This window comes from Marmota marmota, unplaced genomic scaffold (assembly GCF_001458135.2).
Source record: "Marmota marmota marmota unplaced genomic scaffold, marMar, whole genome shotgun sequence".
In the NCBI taxonomy this organism is placed as follows: domain Eukaryota; kingdom Metazoa; phylum Chordata; class Mammalia; order Rodentia; family Sciuridae; genus Marmota; species Marmota marmota.
Genome location: NW_026000164.1, coordinates 733813 through 756660, shown reverse-complemented (window position 1 = coordinate 756660; position 22848 = coordinate 733813). Strand labels below are relative to the sequence as shown.

Below are 22848 nucleotides of genomic sequence, written 5' to 3'. Positions count from 1 at the left end.
AAATTAAAACCTAGAAAACTTGTCACCAGCAAACTTCCAGTAGAGGGAAAACTAAGGTATTTCTTTGAACCACAGAAACATGATCACGGATAAAAATGGGGAAGCTATAAAAAAAGAATGGAAAGGATAAATATATAGATAAATCCAAATAAATATTGGGTGTGCAGCAAAATAATTAGAAAAACCCTATGTAAATAATTCATGAAAAAACAGGATTTTGTTAAATGCCATTTGATTATTCATAGTTCTTTATTACTTGGAAAATTGTAAATTTATTTATGTAATTATAAATTAAACAATATTAATCATTTAAATTAATGTAATATTCAATATATTATACTACTTATGTTTACTAATAATATATGTTGAACCTCCTGGATAGACATTGAAAGAATAGTGATGATTGGTCTGTAACAAGAGGGAAGGAGAGTCATCAACAAAGATAATTAAGAAAAGGAGAACAAATATAAAACTAATAAGATGATTGATCAAAATGCTAATACATCTGTAATTGTGCCAATGCAAATGGATTGAATGCCCAGATTCAAGGAGAAAATTTGGCAGATTGGATTAGCAAATACATGTAGCTCACAGGAAAAAAACATAACCTGTGTAAAATATGCAGACAAAAAGTGGCTGAAAATAAAATGAGAGTAAATTAAATACAGTACAAGTAAACAGTAGGCAAAATAAAGTTGATATATATGGTCTTGCATATAACACTAAAAGGCAAGAAATGATAAATTAGTAAACATAAGTAGGGTTGTTTCATACTGAAGAGACTATCTGACAAGAATGTGTTATTTTAAATCACTATGCACCTAATAAAAAAGCTTCAAAACATATAAAGCAAAAATGGACAGAACTTATTAAAAGGGCAATAGATATATCTATAATCTTAGGTTTTACCATACTACTTTGAGTAACTAAAAGAAGATCCAAACCAAAGTTAAAAAGGATATAGAATATTGGAAAAGCAAATGTGAACAACTGTGACCTAGCTGAAATATACAGATGCTGCATATAATCTCAGAACATATATTGCATTCTCTCTAATATATTCTTTGCCAAATTGAAAATAAGCATGCACACACACAGTTTCTCTCTCAACCACAAATTATTATTATTGAAATTCTTAGCATAATTTTTCTCTTAATAAAATTAGTTTATTCTTAGCATAAATTTTCTCTTGATAAGATTAAGCTAGAAATCAATACCTAAAATATCCCTAAATGTTTAAAATCACTTCTAACAACATGTTGGCAAAAAAAATTACAAAGGAAATTAAAATCTCAATTATGTAACTTAACATCTCAATAATTTAGACAACAGAACAGCAAATAAAAATCCAAAGAAATTAAAATAATAAAATAGTACACATAAACATCTTTATTATTTAAGTGGAAAACAAATGTGTGATACACTTCAGCAAACTAAAAGTTGTTTTCTAAGCAACTAATGAAATTGATAAACTTAACATTGATGGAAATTGATTAGATTTAAGATTGATTTGTTTAGAAATCAAGTCTTACTACATTCTTGATGAAAAAGGAACATCATGTTAATATAATTCAAAGAGTAGTAGAATATATTTCCAATTCTTATTAACTGACAAATGATTTATATCCTAGGTATATTAAAACATTTTACAACATAAATTTAAAAAAAAAGTCTCAAACACTAGAGTTAACAAGTGGGTAAAAACACTGACAAGTCCTCCAAAAGGAAAATGGCACACTACAGGGCCATACCACATCAGTGTTCACAGCAGCAGGATTGTGGAAGGAGAGACTTGGACTACAAGTCACAGCATCGTTCCATATCTGAGCAGCTAATGATGAGGGGGATTGATGAGGGCATGCTCACAGCAGGGAGCCACATTACTGTGAAGACAAGCACAGGCCTGAGTCCAACAGCCAGGCTCAAGGGTCTAATCCCCTTTACATGAAGTTCAGACTCACCAGTGTTGGAGGGCAGGACGGCAGTGTTTCAGAGGAGAAGGGGGTGGCCTGGTCAGTGGGGGAGAGCACCGGAAGAGCCGCTGACCCAGCTCGGGTGCCGTGTGCTTGGAGTGGTGCTACGCAGGCCTGTGCTCCCTTCCAGATGGCTCACGCAGATGCGGACTTGGGACTTAACACACATCTCTGAATATGCTGTACTTGGACAAAATGTTTGGTTTGTTTTTATTTTTAAACAGCAGGAGAGCATTTAAGGTAAAGGAAATAGCAAGTAAAGGCCTTGTGCAGCAAGTGAGAGAGCCGGGTTCAAGGACGGAATAGAGCCCCTGTGCCTGGAGTACAGAGATGGAGACATGCAGGGGTGCAGGGGTGCAGGGGTGGGGGAGAGAGAAAGCAGGGGGACAGGAGGAGAGAGTGAGGGCAGGAAGGAGAAAGAGAAGACCAGAAAGAAAAGAGTGGTCAGACAGGCCAAAGAAGGGCGTCCACTGCCTCTGTCCAGGGTGCTGGAACTTGGGAGCCTTCCCTCACAGCACAGGAAAGCCAGCCAGGGGTTGGCAAGTTTCCAGCTGAATGCAATGGAAAGGAGCAAGTAGGTGAGGGTGGGTGAGCCAAGAGCTGGCAGCCATGGCCAGGAGAGAGAGGATGTGATACCTGGGTGTGAGCTGCACAGTGACTAGGAAAAGGGCCAGCACAGACGGATGCCGGTGAGGACCCGGGGAGCAGAGCCGGGGGGACCGGGGTGACACTGTGCTTCAGATCCCAGGCTGAGCTCCCCGACTCCAAAATGCTTAAACATCATGTCAGCATGTATTTCTCTTGTTTCATAACCCTTTTATCTTAATTGCCTGTATCCGGTTATTAAGAGCTTTTGTGTTCTAGCCTAGTAATACTATTTTGTGGATTAACCATTCCAACAGGGGTTTCCTATTCCATCCAGTTTTATTTATAATCTCATTCGAAGCAGAGTTTTATTATATGTTTGATAGTGGTGGGCCTAACAGTCCCTGCCCAATAGCTGGGCATAAGTAATAAATTTTTCAAAATTTACTACCCGCTGTTAATTTCTCATCTTTTTTGGGAAAAAAAAAAGACTGAGAATTTTGACTTATTTATTAATTATTGTGCCACTTTTTGGAAAATAACAAGGCATATTTATGAATGTGCCTCTCAGCTTCTTTCCTGAAACTATTTATGCCTGATAATTATAATTTAAGCTGTCTAATTTGATTGTGACATATAAGTTTTATTATAAGCAAATGAAAACCCCTCCTTTTGAATAAATATATTTTCTCTGCATTAGCTTCAGTTTATAATTGTTTGGCCATTTTTGCCCTATAAAAGATTCCATAGGAACTCTATAATAGAGAGTCTGCCCTGCTGTTTCTGTAAAATAGACATATAATGTGAAGGAATTTCACATTACCTAAAGAGGATTCTCAAACTCTCAACTGCTTCTATTTTCCAAAATGTGCTTATTTACAAAGCTTCTTTATGATGTCTTCTTTCGTATAAAAGAACCCATCAATAGTCAGCATTTTCATATTTATCACACTTCCTTGTGAGTATCTAATATTGACATCTTACTGCTTGAGTCGAGAGTCCTTATCCAACCTGTTGGAGTCAGGAGACTGAGTGGCTGAAGTAGCTGTGGCCTTGGGCTGACATGGGGCACCACTAGGGATATGGAGCCCAAACGGCCTGCAATTTGTTCTTCCACTTGAAATGTGGGTATGTAGCAGGACACACTTGTTGATATTCAGAGGTAAGCAAGGGGAGGGAGACAGGGAGCTGGATCCCCATGTATTTTGGTTCACTGAAGCCTCTTACCCAATATAGAAAACCCCTAGGTCCAACCCAGTCCAGAGGATTTGGTCAGAATCATCTCATTCTGAAAGTTTATGATTTCAGTGAACTTAGGAAAAACTGTGTCATGTGAAGCAAGGCCTGAGATGGAGGTTGACTTAAACAATGTCTGTGATGCTTGCTTTACTCTGGCAAAGTGAGATCGGGTCAAGGTGGAAGGTCTTTTAAAAACTGAAACGTTTATGTAAACACTTGTGGTTTCTTCGATCAATTTTTATCAATAGGGCAACATGCCCAGGTTTTAAAAGGATATTTATTTTTAAATATTATAAATGTCGATTCGTGATTGACAGTGTCACAGGAGAGAGATGGTGGCACATGTGCCCCTTCATTCATCGTAGAAACACCAATTGTTCGCTCCCTGCTTGTCGGTAAGATTTTGGAGCTGGAGGGTGCAAATGTGGGACAGTGTGTGTGGTGCTTCTGTGGAAGGTTGGGACACGTGTGTAAATACACGTGAAGTTGATAAGAGTGCTGTGTAGCTCAGGAGATGTGTGGCCTGAGCTGTATGGCCAAGGACATGGCCAGCTCAGCTGTTTTAATGTCATGCTGTCCTGGGGAGACAGGAAGTTTCGTTTCCACCTCTCCATAGGGTCCCCACGTGTGGCTGGACAGGAGGATGGAGAACCATGACAGGGTGGGAGAGGTGGCGCTGCACAGCTGGTTCTGTGGGTGAGGCAAGGTTGCCTCCACTCTCGTCCCAGAATCTCCATGGACTTACCCTTCGTACTCAGAATTAGTGCAGGAGCTCTCCAGTTGCCCCGCCTGGCTCCTGCCTCTCTGTCCTTGGAGGGGAGATTAGAGGAGAAGCCATTGCATTTCCAGAAGGCTGGCTCTGGCTGCACCACTCTCCACCTAGGAGGCCTTGGCTGTGGCAGTCCAGTTCCCACACGGAACGGCTCACGGAACTCCTTCTGGGGTCCTTTCACCCTCTTTTACATCACTCACCTGGTGTCCCTGTGTGAGTGTTGTGAGCAACCCGAGAAGCTCTGCAGGCACTGCCCTGCTCTGGCTCCACGTCCCTAATGACCGCATTGCTAATGGTCCCACTGATGCATTGTCTGTCACGACTCTCGCCCAAACACCCCACCAGCACTGTCCTCTGTATTCCTCTGTCACGTTTAGACTATTATTGTTACCATTGTTAATTTTGATGTCTCCCATCAGACACTGTGAAATCCTCAGAGGCTGAGACTGTATTCAGTAAACCAACCCATCACCTATCATTTGTGCCACAACAGATTCTATTTGTCTAATTTCTGAGTGGATTGAGAGAAGGTAAAAATGATTTGTTATGTGCTGCCTCCAAACCATTTTCATCCTACCTTGTGCATTTGGTAAAATAAATGCTGACCAATCTCATTTTTTCCAGTAGATCTCTTCCTGAAATTTGATGAGTAAATTAAATTATATAGAGTGAATGGTGTTTACAGAGCAGTGGGATTTTAAAGAATGCCAGCAAAGAATGAATCTGGGTCAAAGAGTAATCTGTGATGAGAATAACTGCTCTGTTTTTCTATGCCACCTGGACTTTCATGTTGACAAACTGGGAATTTCACACATTGAGTTTCCTTACCTTGGTGTTCACCTAGGTAGATATCCATGCAGATAAACTTCAAGGACTAAGTAACAAGAAGAGAACAGAGATAAGGGCTGTGAGGAACCTGTTCTTGTGTTGAAAGTATTACCTGATCGCAAACGTGAAACTGAACATTTTGCGGGAAGTCTCAAGTCAAAGCTATGTAATCAAAGAAGAGCTGATGCCAGCAATTCATAAATCAAGTATGGAGCCAAACTTAGGCAAAACCAGTGGCTGCATTACAGCAGGTCTGGAGGGATCCTGCCAGGGTGAGATGGATGCCCATGAGTCAACGAGAAGCCAAGTAAATGGAGGTTGGGGCAGGTCCCCATGCCCCAACCTCCAGAAACACCATCGTGCAAATTATAGGACAAACATACTCTTCTTGTAGATACCTGCCCGTAAATGTCAGAACCACATTTGTGTCTGCTAAGGTTTTTCTTAACTTTTCTATTGATGCATTATAATTTAACAAAATAGTGGGAATTACATATAGTTGTATAACAGTTGTTACATATTTGCACATGCACACAACAGAACAATATAATTTGCTTGTGTCTGCTACAGTCTGAATGTCCCCAGCAAATATTGAAATGCACTCCCCCTTATGAAATATTAAGAGGTAGAGCCAGTTGAGCCTTCAGGAGGTAATCAGGATTAGAGCAGGTCGTGAGGTGAGGCCCCCATTGCTGCGGCAGTGGGTCTGTAAGAAGGGGAAGAGGCCAAGTCAGCATGCTGCTGTGTCTCACCATGTGACATCCTCTGGAGGTCCCAGTCAGACCCAGCTACTCAGTCTTGGACTTCCCAGCCTTTAGAACCATAAGCTGAACAAACCTTGGGCTTTATAAGCTATTCTCTCTGTGCAATTCAGGTTGAGCAATGGAAAATGGACTAGCACAGTGTCCCTATTTATGGAGGCAACAGCTCAGGAGAGTTACTCAGGGTGAGAGGGAGAGAGAGATGCCATTTTCATGTAGTTCCTACTCTAATTTTCTCATAGGATAATTTATTATCCACAGTCAGTATAGAGAAGGAGACTCACCTGTTTTAAGCCTTCCCCCCTTAAATTCCTATTCTCCTCCTTTCTCACAGAGATCTCTTTTCCATCATTCTTGCCTCCCCAGCATTCCACCTGGTGATAGCTAAAGCCAATGAGTTGCAAAGAATGAAAAGGAACATACTTGAATTTCTTTCCTCTTTGAGCTTCTTAGTCCTATCTTTCCTGAGGCTTTTTGCCATCAGGTGGCCGTGGGATGGGAGAAGACCCCTTCTTTGAAGATACTTGAAAACTGTGTGCTCTTTGGAGTCTTTTTCCTAATTCTGGGTGGGAAAGAGGAAGACTCCAGATTAATTAATGTTACTTCAAAGAAAGCAGAAAAACCGTCATTTTAATGCTGCTTAAACAGACTGTACTGGGTTAGACTGAAATTCAACTGTGCACAGATGATTGGTGCTCCAGAGTTCATTCTAGAGAACAGTGGTGATGAGAAGCCTGTGGTCTGAATGTTTTGTATGCCCCCCACTCATGAACTGAAGTCCTGACACCCCAGGTGACAGTATTTGGAAGTGGGGCCTTTAGGGGTGGTAAGGTCATGAGGGAGGAAACCTCAAGTATGGGGTCAATATCCTTATAAGAGACCCCCAAAAGAGGCCTCTTCTCCAGTGGTTTGAGGACACAGCCAGAGCTGTAAGTGTGAACCAGCCAGACAGGAAATCTGCTGGTGCCTGCATCTTGGACTTGTAGCCTCCACCACTGTGAGGAATAAGTTTCTGTTGTTTATAAGCCACCCACTGTGAGATTTTGCTACAGCATCCAACAGAAACCAAGATAATCCTAACCAGGGAAGAGCACTTCTAGAACCTAACATATGCCTACTAGGTAGGCAAAACATAATCCCCATTCCTTTAAAAGCTACTTTTCAACCACGGGACTTTGGATTAAAGTCTTCTTTATTAAAGTCTGCTTATTTCTCAAGCCCAAATCATTAGTTTATACCTGTATTGCTTATGTGCTTATATATATTTGTGTATATATAAAATACATATGTAATGTATAATATATGCAGGCTTAATTGACATGTAACTGCTGTTGAAGTTACTTCAAATTTTCTGCTTCTGTGAGTTAAAACTGGCCTGATTCCTTTTTACACAGAAGAATTTTTATGAATGTAAAAAAAGGAAAGGCTTCTCAAATCTCTACCAGACTGTCACTCCCGCCACTCCCCCTCCCTCCCAGACGCGGGCGTGCTCCCCCGCCCTCCCCTCCCCTCGGGCTGCGAGTTCCAGCCTGCCTGTTGGATTAGAGCGGCCTGGGCGATTCTGCACGGGAATTTGGCCACCATCCGCTTGCGCGCTCTCGAGAGCGCGTGTCAGTGAGGTCCAGGCAACAAAATCGCGTTTGTGAAAGATTTGTCCGAGTGCCCAGGGGTGGCGATAGGGGAACCCAGGGCGTGGCCACTGGGCAACCCGCCTCTTCCGGCAGATAACAGAGAAATGGGCACTGGAGTCTGAGCCCCGGAGGGTGGTTACAGCATCCCGCAGAGCCCTAGGTGCTGGGCTGGGCTGTGGGAAGCGGACCGGATCAGATCTTGCTGGCAGGGGAGAGGGAGCCGAGAAAACGGCGGGGCTTGAGGGGCCTGCAGGGTGGAGGCCCCGAGGGAGGCGCAGCCTGGAAAACCAGGTGCGCGGCGGGGATGCGGCGGTTCCAGGCGGCCGGGAGCGGGTGGCTGTGGCCCCCAGCAAGGTGCTGTGCGCTAGGGAGCGGGCTGCTGCCGGAAGAGTGCAACCGTGGAGACCCAACGTGTGTCCTCCAGTAACCTGAAACATTTTTCATAATCCGCCATCCCAGCCTCCCACGTCTTCCCCTGCGCTAAGCTAGACTTGGGACCGGCGCACCGCCGCGCCTGGCCTCCCAGGCTCTCCCTCCCCTCGCGGGCGCCGCCGAGAGGTAGTCGCAGCGGATCAATAGTTAACACCGGGCAGCGGGAGGCGGCTCCACCCGCGGCAATCGCCCTAGTGCCTGTTTGTAAAAGCCGCGCGCCTGCGCCGCGGAGGGGGCCTCTACCGAGGAGGGGTGTTTGGGGAGGGGCTCCCATCGCTACCCAAACAATTTGGGCTCCTTAACCTTGCTGCAGCCGGAGGCTTCCTGGTCCTGCTCGGTTCAGGCAGAACACCCGGCGCGCGCGTGCACGCGTGTACACACACACACACACACACACAGCCGTGGCGTCGCCGCCTGGCTGGCCCCCGCCCTTAGGGACTAGTGCAGCGACCGCTGCGCCCAGCGCTGCCAACCAAGAAGCCCCGCCAGCCGGGGCTGCGCCGCCCAGTGTCCCCGAGTGAGCCCCGCGCGCGTGCCGCGCCGCTGTCGCTCGCTCTGTGTTGACGGCGAGCGCGGCGGACACGCACGCTGTCTGCTCGCTGGGCTCCCAGCCCCTTCCCCGCCTGGGCTCCGGCTTTTTGTTGAAAGCAGCACTTCCACCATCCGGCTTTTTTGATTTTCTCCCTTCGTTGGCGGCTACTGAAAAGAGTTGATTGGTATTGGATCCGCTGGGGAGCGGAGTGAAGGTGGGGAAACGGAAGACCTGGAAGAATCTCGTCTTCAGAAAGGCATCTCCGCCCAGTCGCCAGCCAGCCCAGCCTCTACTTTAATCCTCGCCAGGACAATGGATTAAGTTACTCTTCCTGGGCAGAAGTCGGTTTCAGATTCCGGGCAAAATGAAGGAAAAGGCGATGATCAAGACGGCTAAAATGCAGGGGAACGTGATGGTGAGTGTGGACGGCGGGCGCGCGGGATCTGGGGACCCGCAGTGAGGGGCATGGAGGGGTGTCTCTCCTCGTCGGTCCCTAATTCCACGGAATGACGTCCACCTGGTACCCGTGCAGCAGCGCTTCCACCGCTTGCCTGTGGCGCCCCGGGTGGGTGCCGAGGATCACGCGTTTATTTGCAAATACCAACTTGATGGCTTCGCGATCGCTCTCCTTTGGGCATGTGGCTTTGTGTCTTTGAGCACAGACTGCGATGGAGCCCTTGCTGGCCTCGTGTCTGTCAGAGTTCCAAGCAGATCCCAGGGACTATTCTGGGGGAAACGCAGAGAGAGGAGGTCATTTCAGCCAGGATCAGGGCCACTCGGCTCTTATGCTTGCGCTGGCCTCGGGGTTGAGTCCCCAGAGCTCAAGACCTGTTGGGGTTTGCTGAGGCTTTGGTACTGTCAGGCCAGTCACTGTGCCTGAAGGCTGCCACTGCGCCCAGGGCTGCTTCCCCAGCCAGGCCCGACTCCCCAGGTTTAGGAAAGATGACTCCCAAAAGGTTGATGGTGCCAGAGAGGGTAATAATGGCACATCACTGCCAGCGATGACCTAGCACGAGGGGATCACCCCTTGTCCCGGGGAGGCCCAGGGTTGCAGGCCCAGGGGCCTCTCAGCATGGACAACTTTGCTGACTTGAGGACCTGGAGTCTCACCTTCTCAGCAAGTGAGACACCCCCTGCCTGCTCCCAGCTGGTGCACTTGACCTAAGCACACCTGCTCCCTCATTTCCTGTAGAGAGGGTTGGGGGTGGGGCATGGGACACCTGGGTAGGGTGCTGGAATCACCTGGTGGGGACCAGAAGGTTGCCATCTTGCTCTGATGTGCCTGCCGTGTGTTTATTTGGGCCATGTTTTAACCTTTCAAGTTGGTGAGAGATGAGGGTCCCTGGTGTTGTATTGCTAGCTGGTACTTTCTGTGTGAGGCTGGGACAAGGAGATAGGATGGCTGTGTTCCTTTGGAAGGTCCAGCAGGAAATGCAAGAATTGTTTCAGCTGCAAGATCTAGAATTGTTTACAAAAGTGGGCATGGGCAGTGGGCATGGGCAGTGTCCAGAGCAGAAGTGTGGGGAGACGTGTTTGGAAGACCCAGATAGTGGGCCATTTGGAGGTCTTCCTTCAAGCAAAGAGAGGAAGGAAATGAGAGTTGATTTAATTGAACAAATACAGACTGGCTTAACCACACCCACAAGCAGCAAGGCACCTGTTGCCTGGCACAGAGCAGCAGGGTGGGTTGGTCCAGAACTTGACTTTTGATGAAGTATGCCCTGCTCCACTCAAGACCCTAGGGTGTGACACCTGCTCAGAGGCCACCCCATGGCCACAGGCCCTCAGTCAAGGGCTGTCTTCAGCCCGGGTTCTGCTGCTGGCTGGCCTAATTGCTCATTAGTGAAAGCAAACTGTTTTCCTGATTTTTCCACCCTCGTTTTAGTCATTGTGTTATTTGGCATGATTCCTATATAAATAGAGCAGAAACGTGTTGAGTAATATTTTCTAATTAAATGTCCACCCACATCTATAAGTTCTTTTTCATATAAGTTCATTGAGGACTGAGGGTAAAGATAAGGGTACAGATTAGTTACATTGATATTGTGATTACATATCTCTGTCAGTGATTATCACCAAATAAATCATAACTTACATGGAATGTTCTAGTGTAGCATCATCTTAATTGTATCTTCTTTGAAAACTTTTAGAGTGTTCTTTCCCATCCTCCCCTTTCTGCCTTTTACTTCAGAAAATGAAGAATTAGAGGACTGCTAGCCACTTGCTGAGGAAGGCTAGCCCATTCTCACATGTGTTCTCCCAAGCCTGAGGCTAGTAAGTATAATTAGAGCAAGTTACAGTGCTCCTGCAGAATTCTACAGCAACCAGTGTGTTAAGAGCCATCCATTGGACCAAGAGCAAAAGGAGAGGTGAACTGGCTCAACTTTTAAATGTCCTATCCATTCTTTGATTGATAATCATGACTTTGCAGTCTGATTTGTAACTTATTTGAAACTTGCTTTTCCAACTAAATGTGTGTAGCTTCAATCTAGTGATGGTTCCAGGCTTAAATCATAAATTCGGGACTTCATTTTTTATCATTTGCTTTGGAAGTTAATCATAGCCTGTCTTGAATTAGGTGACTGGCACTTGTGTGTACTCCCAACTTGATTGAAATTCGGGTGATATTTAACATTCACAATGTGGATTAGATTATTTACTCCTGTTTCTTGACAGTTGAGTTGCTGCACATTCAACAGCTATAAAAACTGACAGTGTTTTCTGCTGTGCTGTTTACTGTGTCCACGCACACGGCTGTCAGAGCCAAGGCTGGGTTCAGAGTGTGTGGCACTTCTTGAGGTACCTGGACTCACAGGAGCCTTGACGTTGAAGGAGGGTCGGGACAGAGAGGCAGATGTGGCCTTGGTACTACCCTTGTGACTGGGGAGATGCTGTGGACGTTCACCCAGTGTCACCTCTGAAGCGTTCACACTGTGTGGTGGTCCTGGGCTTGCAGACTTGCCCTTCATGCCAGCCCTGCTAGGCTGGGGCAGCAACCTCCTGGCTGGCACTGGCTGTGCCATGTTGCTTGGTTGAAATTCATTATAAAATCTTACTCCGTCTTTTATTCTCCAGACATTGCTTTTGGAAACTTTTTCCTGATTACAATTGGATGATTAAGAGAAGACAAATTATTTGTACACTCCGTGCTCTTGTTTGGTGTTAATCAATGAGTAAAAGAAATACTACCAGTGGATAGTTCACAACTGCTGTTTTAATTCTCAGGATGAGTCTATTTCATAAATATTGTGAGAATTCACAGACTAATCATTCAATCTGCCATTTACTATACTGAAAAAGAAACAGGATTTTCTAATCTCTTGGAACAAAAAATGATTTTGAAAAGTAACTGTATTTTCATGAAATATGTTTGAAAATTCATGGGGTGGGGGCTGTCAGTATGTTAAGATCCTGTGTATTGAATAGAGGCGTAGCCTATTGCAGTCATTCCTGAGATCAGTGGAAAATTTTGTTATCCCAAGGATATCACTTCCTGCTAAATTCCCCTGCTCTGTGCATATGAACTTCTTCCAGAAACTGAATTGGTGAGTAAAGGTTGGTTAAAAATGAAAGTTTTTGGGGACTGCACTATGATCAGTGGTGACTCTCCCTCTCCTGGGGGATTGGTGAGGGTTAGACATGTCTTTCTGACCAGAGTGGTATCAGAGGTACTTAGAAGGATCAGAGGTCTGCAAGCCATTTACCTTGAGAATCCTGTAATTGATGGGTGTTGGATTTAAATGAAGGTTGCAGTCTGGGAATTCCCTGTATAGGAAAAGCAACTTTTTCCTCTTACTGGAATTGACTTAGGCCTTTGGTCATTGATTGGATGTTTCTGTGATACCATGAACCTGGAAACTTTTCAGAATTATAATCTTCCCCATCCTATGTCGGATAAACACCTGGATCTGCACTGTCCACAGTAAGAGTTTTCTTTTCAACCATTTGAACACAGTCTGACATCCGCCATGAAGCTCTCCCTGTAATGACGCAGGTCAGCAGAGGCTCTTTTAGGAAAGTTAGTGGGCTCATGGGGACACGGCCTCCTGTTGGGGAGCCCTTCCTTGGATCATCAGCCTATGCTCATGAGATGATTTTTAGGGGGTAGCCTTTGGTACTGCAGTATTTCCCCTATCTGGGGTACTTGGGACACCATTCTTGCTGCTTCTTACACACTGGTGGTCTGGAGCTGGTTCTAACCGTGGTCATCGCAACGTGGATTTTGAAGAGAATGTGCCTTCTAATAATGGGTTGCAGAAATGACTTCAAGGCCTCGGGTTCTGAGAGTTCTCACCATGTGTCCCAGTGATGGATGCTCAGCATGCATTTTCTCTTTCCTGGTTGTTCAGCATCCCTTCCTGGAATCACCAACCCTGTAACTAGTCTCCTTTGGGAAATATAGATTAACCCTGTTTGTGCAGAGAAAAGGTCTAAGCCTTAGTCCATTTCCCACAACTTTCTAGGTGTGGGAAGACCTTAGCATGTCAGCAGTCTGTAAAAAATCAAATAGCAGGAAAAAATCCCCAAATGATAAACAGACAGTCAGCTCAGGATGTTTTGTACAATGTCTTAAATAAATAAAACTTGGGTGGAGAGGGCTGTCCTAGTTTTCTGCAGAGCCCCAAGCAGGTCTTTAGGGCCTGCGTCCTCTGGGTCTGGGTGTTTGTTCTCCTCTTTCTATAACCCATCCTGGTTACTGATTGCTTTGGTTTAAACCTGGGCATCATTTGCTCTTTGAACCCTCTGTGTTATTACCAAGAGATGTGGTGCATTTTAAATTATTAGCATTGATTAATGACAACAGTTTTGCCTGGTAAGCCCTCAAGTGGATGAATCTGTTAAACAAATGGATGGAGGGTCTTTCCCAGGACTGTGTGGCCTGGGCCTGGCCTTTGTGAGAAAGGCCCAAGGCTTCAGTTGTACATTACTGTCTTTCATTTCAAGAACACCTTCATGTCTGAATCAGGTAACAGGAGAGAGAATTCCATGCGTACAGTTTTTTTCCCCCACTTTTGTAATAACATTGAACCATATGCCCAGTTTACTATTAGGTAACTGTTGCCTTCATGCAGTTTTTATTTGGGGAGGTAAATACATTTACTCCAGGCCAATGTTTTTCTTTTCCATTTATTAGTTTAAAGTAAATGCAACAATATAGGAGAATTGTGTGAACTGCTTTGGGAGCCAATTATATCTAACAAGACCATGTGTTAGAACTCAAGAGCATGCCCCCAGACTTCGAAGGTGTTGTGTGCTAAGAACACAGGAGTAGATAGAACAAACCAGAAGTCCCCTTTGGTTGTATGTGGCTTGCTGGCAGGGTGGGAGAAAGGTTTCCACTGAGTCAGTGGCTCTTAGCAATGACTGGGTGGTTTTGAGAAATGCAGGGGCGTCCACGGTCATAGTGTTGACCAGTGGTTGGGGATGGAGGTCTGCTGCCCTGCCTTGTGCTGTCCACACTCTCCTCTGCCTGGCCTCCCTACTGTCCCCAACCCCACACTCTGGAGATGCCAGTTAGCTGCCCTGGGCTGCCGCTGGGCAGTAACAGGTTTAATGGTGGTTCTGTGGTGCGCCGAGGTCCAGAACCACAGGATGAGACGTGAACTTTCAAACGCTGCCATCAAAGACTCGGGGAGTAATGGAGAGACTGCAGGAGGCCTTTAGAAAGTGCGCAGAGGGGCCTGGTCTCAGCCGTTGTGGAGGAAGCAAGATCCAAGGAGAGACTGGGAGGACAGGCACTGAGGGGAGTGGGGAGGGAAGCGGCCACCTCAGGAACACACAGAGCCAAGGTGCAGGTCTTCTAAACATGGATCTTAAGTGGACACCTAAAAACATAGAGCACGCGTTGATGGGGTCACAGGAGCATCTCGCTGCTCTTGAACTCTCAGTGAAATCCGTTCCTTAACGAAGACAGATGGGTGGACGCATTATGTAATATCTACGCCAGGTGACTGTGTCTGTCTCAAACATTCAGCAGTTTTTATGGTGGAAACTTTCGAAATCCTTTCTTCTAGCTTGAGTTTTTCCTTTAGGTTTTCGGGGCTCCATTGTAACCCATGGAGGGGGAAAAGCAAGACTGTTTGAAGAAGCAAAGCTGTGCCTCTTTCTCTCTTTTTCATGCCCTGAAAAGAGTGATTGTTTTCTTTGAAGGATGACATTGTTTGTCTGTGATTCACCTGAACATTTATTTCACAAGAAACACAGTGGGAGCAAGGAGGTGACCGCCTAGCTGGAGAACGCGGGCCAGCAGAGAGGTTCTGGGATTGGCCAGGATGGGAGCAGCCTCTGGGCAGCTCTGGGGCCTGTTTTTCTCCCCTGGGAAATGTGGGCATTTGAATAGATTGTTCCTGGAGTCCTGTTCGATGTCCCCTCCCTGTCCAGGTAGTCTTATTGCCGTCTCTCAGTCTTACTCCTACAGCATGCTGTGGAAGTCACCTTCCCTGCCACAACAAATAATCTGCTGGCATTGTGGTCTGTTCTGCACTGACCTACATGGCGTCTCCCAGCTCATCATCAGTCTGTCTCCCACATGTCACCATCTCCCAGTAAAATGAAATAGGTGGCATAAATTTATGAGCCTCTAAGTTGCAAGATCTGGAGTGCTCCCACCACAGCGGCAGAAGACCAGGGCAGAGGTGTGAACAGCGTGTGCGAGAGTGCAGTCAGTACACGGCACACATGCAGGATGCACACACAGGTGTCATAGGAGCGGCTACCCCCTTCCTGGTCACAGCTGCGGATCTGCAGAGAAGAGCAGTCATGGGCACAGCGGCCTTGACTGCTTGACTTTCTTGACTGTTAAATAAAAATCACGGTGCTCTGATAAGGCAGGAGCGAGGGCCTGGTGTCGAGCTCACTGCTGCTCATCTGTGCAGATGGAAGGGAATTGCTGGCTGGCCAGGCTGGCCATAGGGGCTGGCCATAGGGGCGCCTGGAAGAAGCCTGGCGGATCACCCTGTCCTCACTGATTTGTAAGGTCTTCCTTTCTGTCATTTCCCCCTCCTGCTATAGTAGTGACCCTCTGAATGCAGCATTTAATTTTACTTCAACTAATTCTCATTTTATGATTTTGGTTATATATGACCAACATGTAGTCAAACTTCTGCAAATAGGCACCCAACAGTAAACTTGAGCAAAGCAAACTAACAACCTCAGTTGATCTACAAATGGAACATGTAGGATTGGTCCCGCCTCAGATCAACCAGCTCCATTTGCTGTACCTTTGTCTTCCGTATTTTGGGGAAATAAGTATTGATGATCTTCAAGCCGAAAGATCAGAATTATTTGATCATAGGCTGGCTTCTCTCTGCTAAGGCAAAAGAAACACGTTTTAAATATACTAGCTATAATTATCTGTAAGAGACAAAGTTTTATAGTTAAATACTAATTTTTTTCCCCCAGATATTTCTGTTCACCAGACCAAATCAAGTCTTGAGTAAACATTTTACAACAGGAATTTTTTTCTTTTGCTGTTCTTCTTCCTGTGACTCAGTAAACTGTGACTGCATTCACAAGGTGCCACCCTTTCATTTCAACATTATTTAATAGCTCACAGCGGCATAGAGCCTTTTATAGCTCACAATATAGTTTTCTGTACACGGTGTCGTTTTCTTAGGGCAGCGCATTGTGTTGGCAGGACAGACAGTGTTTGGGTTTTGTGTTGAAAGGACGAGACTTGGAGCGATTACATGACCACAGGGAGGAACCCAGGTGCACGCCATGTCCGGCCAGGTCCTTGCAGTCCACAGCATCTCAGTCGGAAGTTCTCCACTCTCCAGTCACTCCTAGAAGGACTAGAGTCTGAGAGATGGGGATGTGGAAGCTTCTAGAGCAATGCCTCTTCTGCTCTGTCTTCATGGCATCTCTAGCCTCTTCTGCAATACATCTGGGCCCTGGAAACTTCACCGTGGCTGAATGTTCCATTTGTTAGGATCTTCTGCAGGGAAGAAAAAGGAACTTGATCAGTTAATGGCAGTATCAGGAAACGAGAACCCCCTGCACTCGTGAGCCACTTCAACCATAGGAGGAAGTTCTCCTGGGAGCCCCTACCTCCACATGGTGGAAAACACCTGCATTTCCTGAGAGCCCTGGGCTGGAGTAAACCATGCCCACTGCAGCAGCAGCAGATTCTCCACCCCGGATTTGTAGAGCAGTATTTCTCTGGGTCAGGGGAATTTTACAGAAATGCATTAGCATAACCAGAAAAACACAACTTAAAATCACAGTGAGAAAACACCCAATGAATGCTAAGACTTTAATATGTTTTCTAGCACTAAATTTTTCACCAATGTGGAGAAATGGAAACCCTGGACATGGGTGGAAGGCACTAAACTTTGAAAACCTTTTCATCCTAACTGCTGAAGTTGTCTATCTACATAGCTTATGACTCAGCCATTTTACTCCTGGGTATTTCCCAAAAGAAATGTTTAGCTGTGTGCCCCCTAGAGACATGTGCAAGAAGGCTTGTTGTGCAGTGTCAAACTGGAACCAACCCAATCTCCATTGGCAGTGCAATGCACAGATACCTTGGTGTATTTGGACAGTGGGTACAAGTACAGTACCAGGCAATAGTGAGGTCATTCCACTTCACACTCAAAACCGTGAGACTTCCTCAACTGTGACATTGAGTAAAGGACATCAGACCTGGAAGAATGTCTAATGTGATTAGTTACATAAAGTTAAAAAATTAGTCAAAACCAAAATATTGTGCTAATGGATATTGACACATAGTGCCCTTAACAGAAGTGATAACATTTTCAGAAAAATTAGGGGAATTATGACCGTCTATTTTACAGTAGGCGGGCCATGGTGGAGGGAGGGTGGGGTGTGGGGACTGTGGCTGGGAGGCACACCCAGGGGCTTCTGCAGCGTGGGTGGCGCCTGCACAGGCTGCTTCCTATGATCTGGTTTTCTGTCTATGCGCACAAGTTTGGAGAACTGTGTACCTCTGTTGCATTCACAATGTGTAAAGATCTTGAAATGTGTTCATATTTACTGAATGAATGTCCTGTGCCACTCATAGGTGGACATAAGTCCCCCACTCCTGTGGAGGGAGATTGCAAGTGTCAGGGTGGCCGAGGCCATGATGTTCAGTGTGCCTCCATGTCTAAAGGCATGGCTGTGTGCCCACAGGCAGTGGCCATTTAGAAGTTGCTGTGTGGAGCTGTGAGTGGACTCAGAGGACAGCAGTGGGGGGGGGTCTCCAAAGGCAGGGGCCATGGAGCACCCAGAGGGGACAATACCAAGGCAGGAACCTGGAGGACACGTCACGGAGGCTGGGACAGGCGGCAAGCTGCCACTGGAGTCTTCGGGCTGAAGGAGGAGGGTGGACAGCTGCTCTCTCCACGCGGGCTCAGTGGCCTTCCAAAGTAAGCTGTGTTGGCGGGAGGACAGGGTGAGAGAAAGCAGAAGTGACGAGAAACCTGCTTACCTCTCTGAGAGCAGGGGTCATGCCCAGCCCTGCCAGGCACGTGCTGAAGCAGGGTCACAGTGAGCCTGCTGGACCGACGGGTGTGGAAACGTGAAGTTTGTCAATCCGTTCAGATCTGTCGCTCTAATAAAGTAGTTTCCTGCATTCTGAGTAGTTGGTTTTATGAATTATTGCTGATGATTTGCTATTATATAAGAAGGGAGATGGCAGAATGCAGGCTCTGGACATTTATTAATGTTTAGAATCACAGCTGTGTACGAAATCAAGGACAAATGGAAAGAAATGCCGCTTTTCCCTCCTTCGCTCCCTCCCTCGTGCTCTTCCCTCCCCTGTTCCTCCCTGGAACATCGATGTACCCTAGACTAAACTTACACTGCCGCCCAGCATCGTGGACCACCCACATCCATTTTCATAATGGGAAATTGCATGCCACAGTTGGGGACAATTTGATCACCTCAGATCTACCATCCAACCATGATCCCAGACTAAGAGAAACAGTGACTTGGCACAAAAGAGCCCAGGAGGTGGCTGGCAAAGAGATAGGTGGGTCTTCTCTCTTACTCGTGTTTCCTTGTTTGTTTGTTTCGTTTTCTTGTGTGACATGTTTGTCCCTGATCAACCTGGCCATGTGGTGACCTAAGTGATTTTTATATGTAGGTTTCCTTGAGAAACGGATCTATCTTAGTCTTGGATTTTGAATATCATTGAAGTTCTCCTAGTGCCTTGCAAGTCATTTTTTGCAGAACACTTCAGCATGATCCGGTCTCTTGCTGCTGCTTAGCTCTGGAGAAATGTGTCCGCGTTCCGAGTGCCCGAGGCTTTATTAAAGGTGAAGGTGCTGAAACCAGCAGAACCAAGGGCCTCGTTTGCATGTGTGTGTCAAGTGTGAACTTGAGTGGACAGGAACATGCCTGTGTGTGTTCATGTGCTTATTCACGCTCAAGAAGATGGATTTTGCTTCCCTCCTATTATGGTCTGGATGCCAAGGGTCCCCAAAAAGCTCACGTGTGAGACAGTGCAAGAAGGTTCAGAGGAGAAATGATTGGGTTGTACGGGGCTTCATCTATCAGTGAATTAATCCCCTGATAGGGATTAACGGAGTGGTGACTGAAGTGGTGGGTGTGGCTGGAGGGGGCATCGGGGGCTTTGGAGTAGACATTCTGTGTCTGGTGAGTGGAGTCTCTCTCTGCTTCCTGATGGTCATGTGAGCTGCTTCCCGCGGCCGCACTCTTCTGCCATGATATTGAGCCTCACCTTGAGCCCTGAGGAATGGAGCTGGCTGTCGATGGATGGAGACCTCTGAAACTGTGAGCCCCAAATAAACTTTTCCTTCTCTAAAATTGTTCTGGTTCGGTCTTGTAATCACAGCAGCAAAAACAAAACAAAAACAAACAAACAACAACAACAACAAAAACTGATTAAAACACCTTCTTACGGTGGTTGAAGACCATCATTATCCAATCTGGGTCAACTTGATGTGGATCCCAGTCTGGTTCTGATGGTAAGTGGAGGCGTGACTTCTCTGCTGTCACTGGAGGTCAGTCTCATCAGCATGCGGTGCTTGGATCAGAAGTGTCAGCATCACCTGACACTGAGGTTTGGGGGAGTGTCCACCAAAGGCCATGTGGTGAAGGCACTGTCCTCTGCCTGGAGCACCCTGGGAGGTGGTGGACCTGTGAGAAGTTGAGTTGTTGGTATGGCCTTGTGGACCAGGGTCTCATCCTCTTCCTCTCTGTTTCCTGGCTGTTGTGAGGTAAGGCCACCTTGCACTCCCACCATGATGTGCCACCTCACAGGCCTGAAAGCAACCAACCTCCAGAACTGTGATCCACAATGAACCTTTCCTCTTTTTAGGTTGATAATTTCTAGTATTTTGTTATAGTAATGGAAAGCACGTGATACACCTGGGAACATCAAAGACGCACGTTCTTGGGCTCCATCTGGAGCTACTGCAGAAACTCAGAAGCTGGGAGGTTATTCTGAAATGGGCTAAAATTTTGTTCTAAGCTAATCAGTTATCAAACTGTGGTGATAGGGTTGGTTTTTGTTCTTGTTTTTCACATTTTCCCTCTATCATAGATCATAGAATATTATCGGAAAGAAATAATTTTAAAAAAAAGGTGTACAAAGTACAAACACATGTTTTGTATTGTTAGATACAGAAATGTAAAATTAGTCTTCAAATTGCTCTAAACTGTTATAAATAACATACTCTTGATTTTCCTATTTGACCCTTAGAGAACCATCCAGTGGCCAGCAGTACGTGGACAGGCTGGTTTCAGGTGATGCTCAGAGCAGCTGTCCCCTGGAGGACCTCTTTAGCCCTTTCTGTTATGTGTCAAAGCTGTTGATGAGGATCTGTCATCAATAAGGGAGTCCTTCCACCCAGTAAACCTCCCCATGAGAAGAGAAGGCAAGGTTGTGTTGCTCAGCACTACACGGGCATGCGATGGCCATCCCATCCCTGAGAGGTCACAAGGGCAGATTGAAGTTCCATGCTTCTAAATAGCATGTTGCTCATTCTGCTAGCTGAGTTCTGCAGTTCGGAGTCTGGTGACATGTTAGGCCATCTTCTTCAGGAAACTGGGAGACGGTTGGTCTCCCTTTCCCAAAGATCTGGTGCCACAGTCCTTGATGTGCACATTTGTAAAGGACAGAGAGATGCTTGGAAAGCAGGGTTGTGTGTCTGTGTGTGGTGTCTCTTTCCTTGCTTCAAACTGAGAGGAATCACCTGTTATTTTTAACCCTGAGGGTGCCGTGACTTTGCTTGGCTTTTCAGCCTCATCTTACTTAGCTGATTTTTGGTGGCAGGAAGGCCTGTGAGCCATGACCCCCCAAATTTTATGTTCTCAGTATAACTATTCCATTTTACATTCAGTTCACTATAAAGTGCTTACATAGTAGAACTAGGGTCAAAGAGATGTCTTTCCTTTCAGAGTCTTGTTGTTAAGGAAGAACTGGGTATTTTCTCTATAAAGTTTATTTTTGGCTATGATTATTTAAACAGGTTCAATTTTTAGACATCTAGGAAATGTTAATTACTGCAGATAAAACTCCCAATTCTAAAGCCAACCACAAAAGCTTTTCTTCTTCTTCTTCTTCAATACATAGAAAGGAGATAATGTTAAGATACTCTTATGCAAATTTTAAAATTCCCTATTACATTAACAATGCTAATGACAGTTAATGCATTCCTAAAGCTTTGGTGAGATCCAGAACATTCAAAGTGCTTAGAAATGTTTCAGGACCACCCTGCAAATATATGGGAATGGGATTTTCCATGGCGATTGGCTCTTTGGAAATGGTGGATATAAGAGATGAGGAAGAGTGGAAGGTCAATGTGATGCACCCAGAGACTCTTCCAGTCAGGGGTGAGACCTTCCTCCCAGGCCACTGCCAGGGTGGGCACAGCACTGACTGAGCTGGCCTCTGCAGTTTGGTCAGAAGGGGAAGCTGTCCTTCATAAAGCACAGTAGAAGACAGTGAGGAGCAAGGTGTTAGGATGGGTCAGCCGATGGTCCTGAAGAGGGAAGCTGCCTTGCCTCCAGCAGGACCACTGAGCAGCTGCAGGAATGGCATGGTTGTTTAGTATGTGTGTCAGCTTTCTGTTGCTGTGACAAAATACCTGACATAAATGAGGTGAAGGAGGAAAGGTTCATTTTAGCTCATGGTTTCAGTCTATGGTCATTTGGCTGCTTCTTTGGGCAGTTGGTGGTGTAGTGTATCATGGTGGAACCTGTGGAACAGGAAGCTTCTCAGCTCATGGCAGCCTGAAAGCAAACAGGAAGGGGCTGAGTCCCCTCTAAGGGCACGGCCCCAGTGACCTGACTCCTTTCCAGGCTGCCTCATAAAGGTGCCAAAGGCTACAGGTGAACCCTTCAACACGTGGCCTTGGGGGACGTTTAAGATTCAAACTGTAATAGTAGGAGCGTGTCTGTAAATCCAGTATCAGAAGAGAAGTCCTAATGTTTCCATAATGACTCAGGAAGTTCTTCCTGCAGCCAGGTTTTAAGAATAAACAAAATATATATTTTAAGAATAAATATCCTTTGCAGATAACTTTTTTCTCTTTGAGATTAATTTAGGGTTCCCTAGAGTCTTTTGTACTGCCTGTTTTCTAGAAGCTATCTTGACAGCATCAATCTGTACTTTTTTCCTCCCTTCTTCCTTGAATTCCTTAATATTAAGCACAACAAGGGGACTTGTGTAACTTAGATTAGGGTTTCGTTGTAGCAAACAAGGCCATGTGCATGTTTGGGGGAGTTCAAGTTTCCAGGAAGGGTTGGCATTTGAGTGGAATCTGCTGAAACAAACTGGCAATAGATTAACAGGAGTTAAACATGCAAATTTGTTAATGTGCAGGTGCACGGGAGCCGCGCAAAATAGGGAACTTGAAGAAGGTCCAGATGGTTGAGAGGAAAATGGGAGCTGTAGACAGTTTTAAAGGGGAAGAACATGATTTTTAAGGAAATGCGTGGCCCCTGGGACAGAGTGCCTTGGAGCCCTAGGTGTGCTTGACTTTCAGGCTCTTCCTTGGTGCTGTGAGTTCAGTCTTCCTTGGTTGACGACCTTCAGGAAGAGGATGAAGGTGACTGTGTTCTCTTTGCTCCTTCCTATCTTTAAGCCTTCTTCTGCCTTTGCTGCTCACAGGGGCTTTCGTCTGAA

The 22848-nt window shown here is 45.8% G+C and overlaps 1 protein-coding gene across 4 annotated transcripts in view; it reads left to right on the top strand.

Annotated features, from left to right (window-relative positions):
• Dpp6 (dipeptidyl peptidase like 6) overlaps positions 1-22848 on the top strand; it is an 847324-nt gene that overhangs the window by 93135 nt on the left and 731341 nt on the right. Inside the window, exon 1 of one of the 4 annotated variants that reach the window (XM_048786657.1) lies at positions 8917-9168. The exons of the other annotated variants lie outside the window; for them this stretch is intronic. Within the exon in view, the coding sequence (XP_048642614.1) occupies positions 9118-9168 (51 nt within the window). The 5' untranslated portion in view covers positions 8917-9117. Of the gene's footprint in view, positions 1-8916; positions 9169-22848 lie in introns of those variants that run through there. 4 annotated transcript variants of the gene reach the window in all.